This window comes from Ixodes scapularis, unplaced genomic scaffold (assembly GCF_016920785.2).
Source record: "Ixodes scapularis isolate PalLabHiFi unplaced genomic scaffold, ASM1692078v2 PGA_scaffold2__306_contigs__length_199485367, whole genome shotgun sequence".
NCBI classification, from domain to species: domain Eukaryota; kingdom Metazoa; phylum Arthropoda; class Arachnida; order Ixodida; family Ixodidae; genus Ixodes; species Ixodes scapularis.
In genome coordinates, this window is record NW_024609857.1 from 160,275,066 (window position 1) to 160,287,187 (window position 12,122).

General features: G+C 48.4%; 1 protein-coding gene across 2 annotated transcripts in view; it reads right to left on the reverse strand.

The window, feature by feature from the left end:
• LOC8039529 (germinal-center associated nuclear protein) overlaps positions 1–12,122 on the reverse strand; it is a 69,899-nt gene that overhangs the window by 50,253 nt on the left and 7,524 nt on the right. For both annotated transcript variants that reach the window (XM_040222463.3, XM_029983909.4), the window contains 5 exons: positions 11,324–11,497; positions 10,480–10,579; positions 6,771–7,067; positions 2,530–2,622; positions 390–514 (listed from right to left, as the gene is read on the reverse strand). In XM_040222463.3, the coding sequence (XP_040078397.1) occupies positions 390–514; positions 2,530–2,622; positions 6,771–7,067; positions 10,480–10,579; positions 11,324–11,497 (789 nt within the window). The remainder of the gene's footprint in view (positions 1–389; positions 515–2,529; positions 2,623–6,770; positions 7,068–10,479; positions 10,580–11,323; positions 11,498–12,122) is intronic.

Genomic DNA, 12,122 nt, shown 5'->3' on the forward strand with positions numbered 1-12,122 from the left:
GTGATTAAGTCTGAGGCTAGCCTCAGACTTACCTTGCAAAAACTCGCCGCCCCCCCGCCGAAAAAAAAAAAAAAAAAAGAATTCGGCGCAACATTTACGTTGCAACACAAGTTTGACTCGGGAGTGAATCCAAAAGGTGCTTCTCTTTTGAGATGTCTGCCCCGAAGCAGAAGCATGTTTGGGCTTTGCTCAAATGGATCATGCAACATAAATATTGTAGTCAAATTGTTTTTTTGGAGAAAATTTCATCTAGTGATGTACAAGCACTATCCGGACACCCGAAAAAAAAAAAAAGTTCCTAGGAAGTTTGGCGTTGCTTCGAGCAATCGTGCACCCTCTTCCCGTGAAGTGGTGCAAGTCGGCCGTCAACGCGCCCCGTCCTGCCTCACCAGGACTTCGAAGCTGGACAGGAGCTTGCGGTGGGTGCGGGAGTAGCGCTCCTTCTCGGGGCACATGTCTGGGCAGCTTCCCCTCGTGGCTCGGGCCGTGGCCAGGTCGCTCTGCCGCTGGGACCCTGCACGAGAGCCAGAACTTCGGTCGGAGTGGCTCTCAGCCACTTCACCTCCGGTGGAGGGAGGCAAGGGAGCGGCTTTTTGGGACGAACTGCCGCCAAAGGGGTCGGAGCCGAGAAAGGCAGCAACCCAAGAACACGAATCTACTAAACCAGCAGCCAACACAAGCGTCTTGAGTTTCCAGCCTCGGGCCGTCGCCGAGCCGACGAACTCGAGTTCTCGCGCTTCCTCGAAGAAGGAAGAATGAGAACTTGGCCGACTGACTTGTTCGCCCGAGTTCCCGCGCTTCATTTTCGAGGAAGCCACCCCAAGTGCCACGAGTGCACCAGTTTTGACCCAGAATTTGAGGATAATTCGAGGTTTTAGAGCTTCCAGGACCCCCTTCTGGGTGAAAGAAAGGGACGGCCGCCGGGGGGAGGGGTGCAGTATTGAACAACTGCATTCACCCCCAAAAGGGTAAATGAAGAAAGCTAAATGCATGCAAACCAACTTTGCAGCCTTGAAATACAGAATATTCAATCCTCCTTTGTCCTTGGACATCGTTTCGTCTATTAGGTTTATGGGGCAGCCAGCATCAATAAAAAAAAAAAAGGTTCAGTGCTCGGCTCGACTGATGGTCTAAAGCAGGGGTTGGCAACCAGCGGCCCACGGGTCGCATGTGGCTTGCGAGACAGTTTCCTTCAGCCCCTGACATGGCACCACAAAAGCACCACCCCCTTATACAGACTAAAGGTCCACACTGCAGTTCTGACATCAAATGGGATTAGACAGAAACAAGGAGCACTTCCAAATGACATTGTCTGCTCCCAAGCAGAGAACATCTTTCCCCCCCTTTTTGCCTTTCCTTCATCTTCCCCCCCCCCCCCCCCCTTTTTCCAATTGCCATTTCGTTCCCTCAGTATCGGCTTCACAACAGCTCGGCCCGCTGCTGTAAAAGGTTGCCAACCCCTGCTCTAAGCCTCCAGGGATTCCAAGGCCTTCAGGAACCCGAAAGGGTCCGCGGACCCCCATTTGAAAACCAGTTTTAAAAAGAACTGTCGAGCCAAACTGAAGAGCTCTCCATGATTCTTGTTCTCGGGCGTGGTTGGCATAAATGGTGCGCTGTTCATGGCTCTCATATTTATTGTGCAGAAGCAGCCCCAGTCTCCCCCCCTTGGACAACTGAGAACCACCTGCCCCCCCCCCCCCCCCCCCCCCCCCCCGGCCCCTCCACCTCCCAAAGGCAGTGTTTCCTCGAGATATATTTTTCGTGTTCCCTTTTTCTACTTGTTCAACTCGATGGAACCTCTTGGGTCTTACTCTAACATCCATTCCTTAGTGCATTGAGCAACTAAAGTGTGCAGTGTGCACAAAGGAAATATGCAACCCTGCAAGGTGTAATAAATTTTCGCAGTAAAAAGAAACTGATATCACATAAATCGTTGTTCTCAAGTGACACACGGGGCGAGGTGCGCAAAGTAAGTAAGTGTGGCGGTGGCTGCTACCATTGCCGAAGCTTGCCACCCTCTAATCTTTCAACGAAGCAGCTTTTACGACGATAGGTTCCGGCGACTCCGAGGAATTCGTTATAAAGACCCCTGACTGTATGTTCAAACTGCCGAACTGTAGGAGGGGCACATGCTTGTCAAGCATGTTGCCTTTGTCTCTGCTGCCCGACAAGAGGAATCTATGAGAAAAAAAAAGGAAGAAAGGAAAAAAATGCTCCTGGACTGTGCAAACGTGTGAATTTTCTATGGGCGAAAATACCACGTTCGTAATCAAAGCGAGAACGCATTTACAATCATTTTAAAAAATTTACCGAGCCACGGATACACCAAATTAAAGTTGCAAAAATGGTTCCAACCTTCTAATGCCAATTTTCTAGTTGTAAGGAAACCGAGATAAACTTTTAGACGAAACAAGGAACTTGCCACAATTGCACCCGGGCAAAGAAGCGGATTCTTAGTGTGCAGAGAATCCCATGCATCCAGCGGACCCTCCCCGCAGAAAGCCAGCCCAACAGAGCAGGTGTACTCACGCAGGCGTATGATCTTGTCCCGAGCGTCCAGCACCCTGTAGCGTTCTCCCACGCTGTGGGCCGCCTGCGTCAAGAGTCCTGCCAGGGACTCCTCTGGAGGACAAAGGGGCAGTAGAATGGAAGCGTGGGCTGGTTGGTATACACTGCATTAAGCATAAAAGTGCCAAAGAGCGGAACAAGAAAGGAGACAAAGCGCTTCTATCGCATTAACTTTGATGCGAAAAAAGACAAACATACAAACATTCTAATCAAGACCACAATTCAATGTAATCCAATTCTTTGTTTGATTACTGTAACGACGGTGCACCGATATGTTTTGTTTCGACGGCGTACCTGATGCTAAAAATCTCAAAAGTGTCCTTTTTTTTTGCTTTTTGTTTTCCCAAAATTTCTATCTCCCAGCTCACGCTCGCAGCAATGTTTGTGGCAATCCACCACCGAAAGAACTCACGGTGTCCACTCTACCGAAAGCATCCGTCAGTTCCCCCAATGTAAGCACGGCCACATGTCGAGACTGTTTTAAGCGCTTCGTTTGTCTCCCTCCTTGTCCCGTCCTCCGGCGATTTGAGACAAAAAGGCACGCAGACTGGAGTCACTCCGAGAGCGCCAAGCCACATTGCTCCTGCGCAGTCCCCCAAGAGCCCCCTCGCACCTCTCAAGGATGTCTCCACGGGTCGCGCATCACAGAAATGAAGAAAGAAAAAATGATGAGTCATTCCACTCTGTGATGGTGGATGACCAGCGAAGCTGTTTAGCACACGACACAGACGTGACACAGAATTTTGATAAAGGTACGAACAGATTTACTGTCTTGGTAGGTTGTTATCATGACAAACGGTACGCACAAACATGTCGAGGACTATCGCCACCCTCAGGAGTTGGAGGAAACTAGACACACGTGACGGGGAAATTTCCCTGCTAAATTTAGCGGGGAAATTGATCTCACATGAAACAACCTTTTGATGTCATGTGACGTCACGTGAAACAACCTCGTGATGTCATGTGATGTCACGGTTTCATGATGTCACATGATGTCACGAAGCCGCAACGTCGTTTCTGTTGCTGCACACGAAAAATCCACGAGACCCTAACCATAAACAGCTTCGCTGTAAAAAATGCTCCTGGACCGTGCCAACATGCGTGCCAACATGGAGGCCACTCCGGCTCTAAAAAGGTAAGTGGCAAGAGAGCACGGCACAGTAATCTGCGTCGGATGCTACATGCGACAGTGCCATCCCATGATGGACTTATCTCTCGTTCGTTTGCGGCACGCATACAGGTTGGGGAACTCGTGTACGGCGGCCTGAAACAGACCACTCAAATACCCGTTGCCGGACTGCAGCGAGCAGATATTCTTACCTCAAACATACAACGAAACGAGGGATTTTCATTCGCAATGAAGGGAGGAGATTTATTACTGCGTCCGGGAAATGAGAGATCTACACCAATCCATGCTTTGAAATCTTTAAAGCTGTATTTGCGACCTCATCCACTCGCAACGGAAGTGGGAATTGTGAAATATTGAATGTGACCAACTAGAGTTGGTTGCACGCTGGTGCTGCTATAATTTTTAGGTAATGGTAGCACTCGCACAAGTGGCCTAGCTCCCTGTAAAACACTCGCCACACATAGACACATACTCACACACACGTACAACAGGAATAGCGTTGCATTGTTCGCTGTTTTGTTGCTTACACTGCAGGCTGAGAGACAATCCTCTTTGGAACTTACCTCAATGGTGATGTGTGGCGCTGTCTGCGGTGCGAGCAGAAAACAAACAGTGTAAACATGCCAAAATACTGAAAGAAGCAGCTTCCACTTTTGGCCAAAGTTGGAGATTTTAATCGTCTATCAAGTTATTTTTCTCTCTTTGCCAGTTTTTTATGCCCCTCTTCCAGTACTTGTTCCTTAGTATTTTTTTCAAGTTTGTCTCGTGTTGGTTTTACTTTGGATAATGTTTGCTTAAGCATTTGTGAGACTGACCTCGCACCTGTGAATACTGTCACCATTGAATCGGGGGCCCGATTCGGTTCTTATAAATTTCTAAGACATTATAATCTCAACTCAATGTAAATAATTTACAATGACATGAAACGTTTGTATGTGAATGTGGTCATACTGGCGCGTGTGGATTGTAGTGTTGTATTTACATAATTAAAATATTCGGATATGGCTAATTGTCGCATTTTTTACTTGCCTGGCAAACAGAAGTGTGTCAACCCAATTCTACTTTAAAGATCTGGCATCTTCGAGTAAATGAACGAAATTATTAATATTTATTGAAAATATAAGAATGTAAGACTTTATTATTTCAAACTGTCAAGTTCTATCATTAACTTAACAAAATTCACAAAAGGAAAGTACAATATGTGACATTTATACCACGATGCTTAAACCCCCTCCTCAAACGTTGGGGCAAGGAATGAACAAATGCGTTGCATTCTAAACAACTCATTTAAAGTTATATGGCCCAAGTGGAGTCGCTCTCAGAAATAAGTAATTGTAAAGTAATTGCATTACTTTTCCAAAGTACTTTGGATTGTAATGAATTAATTTTCATATACCGTAAAGTTCCGAGATAACGCCCGCCCCCAAAAGATCGCCCATCCCGTTTTTCTGGCTAAATATCTGCAACATAAAAATTCCGAAACATCGCCCACCCCTCGATTCCCATAGGACGTCACGCGATGTCCTGACGGGAGTCGCACCAACTGCGCAATTCGCTGTACCGGCGCGTATGACAAGCAAGTTTATAGCGGGTTCCCGCGTTTTTGCCCATAATCTGTGCACGCGATATTGGCTCCTGTAACACGCAAGTTGTTCCTACGTGTATGTTGCACTGTGAAATGCAAATCTGCTGCGTTTGCAATCTATGGTATCCGTTCGCATGACATAAGGTTTTTAGCGGATTCCTGCGTTTTTGTGCGCGATCTCGATTCCAAGCGAGCTGGTCCCACATGTATATTGCATCGTAAAATGCAATTCTGCTGCGTTCGCGATCTGCGGTATTTGTTCCCGTAACATACGAGTTTGTAGCGGATTCCTGTTTTTGTCCGCAATCTGCGCGTGCGATATCGGTTCCCATGACAGACAAATTTGTAGCGGGTTCCTGCGTGTTTACTGCACCATAAAACTTGCATCTGCTGCGTCCGTGATTTGCAGTATTCGTTCCCGTGAAATGCGAGTTCTCGGCAGATTTCTGCGGGTTCTTAGCACCGTGAAACGCTAATCTGCTGCGTCCGCAACCTGTGGTATTCTTTCCCGTGACACAGGAGTTCGTAACGAATTCCCGCGTGTTTACCGCATCGTGAAACGCGAATAGGCGGTGTCCGCGACCTGCAGTATCAGTTCCTGCATCACGTGGTTTGTAGTCGGTTTTTGATAAAGTTTTGCTGTGGCATCCCCAAAGATAGCCCACTCCATGTTTTTCATCATTTATCTCTTCATTTTGGATGGGCGTTCTTTCGGAACTTTACAGTAGTAATAATTGTAATTGTACTCAAACTACTTTTGAAGCAAAGTAATTGTAATTAAATTACATTTTGGAAGTAATTTACCAATGTATACCCCTAAGCTCAACGGACTTGGCTTGGTGGCATCGCGCGCCACAAGCTCGCTCGGCTCGCTCTACTTTCTGGCATGCCACCTTGGCAACATTGCGACGGAAGAACAGTCTTCGCGGCCGCCCTGCACCATCCGGGAAAAGCCGGACAGAAATCTTAGCTAACTTCAAAACTTTGCACAATGCCAATTACGAACCCAGAACACGTCGTCTATGTATGTCTACCAGTTCAGATTTGTCTTGCCTGTTTTGCTTTTGGCGTAATCTGATAGAGATACCGACACAAACACACGAAACATTCTGTGTCAATCGGCTTTAAACAAGTCACAAGGCAAGTTAAAATTTTTGTAACCAACCTACGATGAGCCGCCGCACCTGCTCCAAATTGACACTATCCATGTGGCCACGTGGGTGGTGTCACTAAGAGTCTTGCGGTTGGTGCCACTATAGGTCGTGGCGCTGTGTCAGGTGACCGTATGAAATGACAACATGAAACCACATGAAATAACGCCACATGACGTAACTTACAGGGATTACGCGATCATGCGACGCCTCTTGAAATTGGGCCGACAAGTCTTTTGTGGCAACACAAGTATGTAGCAGCTGCAACAATACTCAACCAAGCCACTTCACCGTCACAGGTTGTTTGCACGGCGAAGCGACCACTGTTTCCACTCACCCCCGAGTGCTGTGGTGCCACCGTCACTCTCCCGACCCAGAGCCGCCCTGGCCTTCCTCGGCGCCACCTTGGTCAACCGAGATGCCGCCCTGCGCGCCAGTGTAGATGCCAGAGTGGCAGCTGGAGCGGCAGCCGGAGCGGGTGCCGACGGAGCTGGCGTCTGCGACTCTGCTGCCTGCTCCTCCGAGGTGCGAAGTTCCACAAAGTCGTCCGGCGTCAAGTCACGTGTCTGGGGCCTGGTGGGGGGCGGTGCTCCACCTTCGTTGCGGACACCAGTGCGGGCAGGTCCCGTCCCGGCTGTCCGGAAGATTCTATCAATTTGCGGTGCGAGCAATATTCCAACGGCAACACGAACCGAGTGGTGCCGTTCCCAATTTCTCCCGAGCCAAAGAGTCTGCCGTTGAAACTACAGGTGAAAGCGACGGGCTGCGGCGCCGAATCGCCCCAAGAGTTTGGCATCGAAGCGGCCGCAAACAACGTTCGACGACCCCTTTAAGAACAGTCTGGAAACGATTTGTTGCCGATCGTTTCGTCGCCGATCATCGAAACGACGCCCTGTATTTATTTAGCCGGCCCTCGGCCGTCTCGCCATACGGCTATTGTGAAATTCCGAGCGAATGCCCACGTTTGAAGGATCACCCACCCACTCTTTTTGTTCAACTATCTGCTGGGAACGGTATTTGTTTATTTATTTATTTATTTCATACATGCCCACAAACAGCATGACGCATTCAGCATGGTGCACAAAAGGAAACTAAGCAAAGAAAGTATGTGAAAATAGGTAAAAAAAGCAAAGAGGAAAAAAATAAAAATAAATGAACAAATATTATACATGACTGTATAATACATGACTCTACAACACAAAAAAGTACACTCAGGCTTTGGACAAATTTTTCACAGTTTGAAGAAAAGTATCAAAACAATCAAAGATGCTCAGACCAGGTGCCTCAAGTGAGTTGTACCATTGTGCTCTCTGGACAGGACTTTCGAGATTAACTGCAGGATAAAATAGTGGTGAGGAACGACATAGTGTGGGGACATGAAAACTGATCGAATATAGTAAATCGGCACAGTCAACAACACCATGGACAAGTTTGTGGAGAAAGCACAGATCGAAGGATGTTCTTCCATCACTCAGTTTGCTTAACCCAATGTGGTGAAGTATTCTATCGTACGAGTAATATACTCTTCTGAAAAGGTAACGATCGTAATGGATGCAAACAAATCTCATCGGTACTCGTTCCAAAGAAAGTGACAAATAGTGAGGAACAGAATTCCATACCACTGAGCAGTACTCTAGCCGAGAGCGCACGATAGCCCGCAAGAGTGACAAATAACAGCTAGGATTTGTCAACTCCTTCGAAATGCGTGTTATGAGACCAAGGAACTTCATTGCTTCATTGGCCGCTCTTTCAATGTGGTGTTTAAAACTCAGTGACTGATCAATGTACACCCCCAAGTCTCGGACTGTTGACACCTGAGCAATGGGATCACCGTGCAGCTTGTACAAAAATTTAACTTGCACTTGTCGACGAGAGTGTGAAATCACATTTGTCTTTGCTGGGTGGATGCAAAGCCCATTTGCTGAACACCATGATGAGACGGTGTTAATGTCATGTTGTAGAAGAGAGCACTCGTCAACTTTATAGCTCGAAAGATCTTAATGTCATCAGCAAGGAGAAGCATTTCAGACTGTTCATTGCACTCAGCCAAATTATTAATAAAAATGAGAAAAAAACAGGGGGCCCATGTTGCTCCCCTGAGGGACTGCAGAAGTTGATCTAAATTCACCCGAAAAGAAACCAGAGACTCGTACAACTATTGTACGATTAGAAAAACAACTTTCAAAAAGCATCAAGTATGACTTACATATTCCATAGTGATCCATTTTACGCAATAGCAACGAATGAGACACCATGTCAAATGCCTTTGACAAATCCAAGTAGACTGAATCAATTTGGCGTCTTAAATGTACTACGGGGATTACTTTGCCAAGAAAAGCACACAAGTTTGTCGCAGGTGAACGATGGGGAATAAAGCCATGTTATTGAGTATACAGTTTCCGATACATCGCCCTCCCCCCCGATTCCCGTCGGACGCCACGCGATGTTCGACGGGAATGGTGCGTTAATGGCGCGATCTGCGGTACCGATAGGTATGACAAGTAAGTTCAAAGTGGGTTCCCGCGTTTTTGTCTGCGATCTGCGTGCGTGAAATGCAAATCTGCTGCGTTTGCGATTAGCGGTATCCGTTTCCAAGCTTTTAGTGGATTTCGGTGTTTTTGTTTGCAATCTGCGCGTGCAATATCGATTCCTAGCTTAACACGTGTGAGTTGTCCTCGCGTGTATATTGCATCGTGAAATGCGATTCTGCTGCGTCTGCAATCTGCTTGATTTGTTTCAGTGACATGCGAGTTTGCAGCGGATTCCCGCGTTATTGTCCTCGATCTGCGCGCGCGATATCGGTTTCCGTGACAGGCAAGATTGAAGCGGGTTCCCGCGTGTCTATTGCACCACGAAACTTGAATCTGCTGCGTCTGCGATCTGCGGTATCTGTTCCCGTGAGAAGCGAGTTCTCAGCGGGTTTCTGCGGTTCCTTTGTGCTGTGAAACGCAAATCTGCTGTGTCTGCAACCTGCGGTATTCTTTCCCGTGACACAGAAGTTTGTAGCGACTTCTGGCGTGTTTATCGCATTGTGAAATGCGAATTTTCCGTGTCCGCGATCTGAAGTATCAGTTCCCACGTAACATCATTTGTAGCGGGTGCCCCGGTGCTTATCATTATTTCTGACAAAATTTTGCTGAGGCATCCCCAAACATAGCCCGCCCCATGTTTTTCACCATTCATCTCTTCATTTTGGGTGGGTGTTCGCTTGGAATTTTACAGTAGGTGATATTGTGACGTGACGTTAATGCGCTGCCATTATGCCGTTTTATTGACTAATAGCATATAGTTCTGTTCATGCATAAAATTGTATCAATAGGTATCGACATGATTTTACGACAGAACACTTTTTACAGTGACTGCTGTTAGTAAACATCTCCCGGGGGAACAGCGTGGTCGTCCTTTGCAAAAACATACGGCACCTCGAGCATGCACGCGCAGTCAGAGCACGTATCGAAATGCAACGAGCATGTGCTGAAGGTCAAGCGCTGGAAGGGGTGCTGTTATCACCTTTGAAGTGGCTGTAGCTCACACCCTGTTGTACCAGCGCATGCACACGACCATTTGAGCAGACGACTTTGCAAGTTGTATAGCCAGACCTCAGAAAGTTTGTAGCGGGTTCGAAAAACAAGAATTTTAGACACGGCGCATTGAGGAGGCTCGCACTAGATAGAGTATGGATCAGGCACGGGAGTACAATCGATAGCAAAAGTATGAAGGGCATGAAAGTCCTCAAAATCATCATCCGGAGGATATTCAGAAACGACAGCAACACCACAACGATGGCGAATTATGCAAGTTCTGAGCTGCCACCGCTGCGACACACTTATCGCGATGGCGTAAATGCACTTGGATTTGTAGAAGTGGACTGCCCCACATTTGACGAACAACCTACCTGCCCTCGCACGAAAGGGAAGTCAGTTCTTTGCCTTTGGAAAGGCACGTCATTCCGGCACACTTCTCTGTCGCCCAGTTGCCGGTGGCGACATCTCTCCAAAAACCCCGGGTCACCGGAGGGACCCTTCCCGAGAGACAAGGGCACTCACCGTCGCTGGACGGGCGCCGCTTGGAGCACCAGAAGATCTGGAGCGGGGCACAGCGGTCCGAGATGCGGGCACCACGCTTCTTGGCCAGCTCAGCCGATTGCTGCACACCACCACATGAGGGACACTTGGTCAGGCGGGGGATGCATTCGACCAAATTCATTTTCACGATACCGCACAATGCCGAAATTAATCAGACATGGCCAGTGTCGGTCGCCATCTTTGAGCATAAAGCCGAGCGAATCGGGACGGCACGCCTCGCCGTGCCGCGTCCGGAGACTCGCACCACAGCCGATCGAAACCGAGTCTTGGCCAAACGCGGACGCATCACTCGTGTCTGATCCAAGCCCCGCGTTTATCTCATTAGGTCATTTAAGCACGTTCAGCTCTCCAGACTCGTTATTCGGGAGGATTAGGCCGTGCTCAGAAACGGCGTAATCTGGCAGGTGGGGAAGGGGGAGAGAAGGGTCTTTCCCCCGTGGAAAGGAGGTTTGGACGAACTTTAGCAAGAAGTGCTATTCATTGAATACTCCATGCTCGGCGCATTGTCCGTATCAGGTGTCGACGTCATCCGCATTTTACTTCCATCTAAAACGTATGCAATGTGAATGTAAATTTGCATTCTTTCTTTAGTCTCTATTGTTCGAATAGAGAGCAAAATGAGCGCAAACACTCTTGCGGCGTTTCTATGGCTGATCCCCGGGATTGCGACGTCCCACAGAGACGACATGCCGTTCTCGCGCGAGGATATCCGTTACCGCTTGGGGACTTTACAACGCAGCGGTGTGACGGGACGACAAACGCGCCGGGTCAAAGACGCGTTGCCAGACGCCATAGCGAGACTCACATGGTCCTCGAAGCGCACGGTGGCGCAGCCCTTCCTGGGGTTGCAGGTGATCCTGGCCACCCTGCCGAACTGGCCAAAGTGCTCCAGCAGGGCCTCCCGGTCATTCAGCTCGGCCGGCAGGCCGTTGCACAGCACCGTCGTGAGCTGGCCAATCTCCTCCGGGGTCGCCATCACCTGCACGCGCGCCCCAGGGACTCCATGTACGTAAAATCTCGTTAACTTGAACCCGAGAGGGACCAAAACTTTGTTTGAATAATCCAAAGTTTGAATTACCGGGAGTTGCCTCCCTAGAAACAAAGAGGAGGGCACCCGCATGTTAGTTTGAATTATCCGCAAGTTTGAATTAACAAGATTTCACTGCATTTATTAATGGGAAAAAGGTCTCCCATCTTCCAATACATTTTGGCTGCTTCGGAAAGGTGCGGTGTATACACAGACGTTGATGGTCCCCGACGAGCCCGCATCGCTAGGGACACTTTGATGCGGGTGAAGGAAGCAGATTTTTTTCTAGCTCACTTTGTAAAAAACACCGGCGTCGCGCAATTTATAAAAATAAATGAAGTTGACAAGAGCCGGAATGCCTTCAAGTCGTCGCGGCACGACGGACACGTCTGACATATCCTACGTTTTCTTTCTCCGCATTTCTGTTGCCCTTTTTCTTTCTCTTGAAACCGCCGATGCGAGCGCTTACGATTTACTGCTGTTTCCACTGGTCTTTACGACCCCGGCATACCCCGACAGCGCCGGCCAGTGCCGCCCTCAGGGAAGGCGAGGAGTGGGAGGCGCACGAGAAGCTATT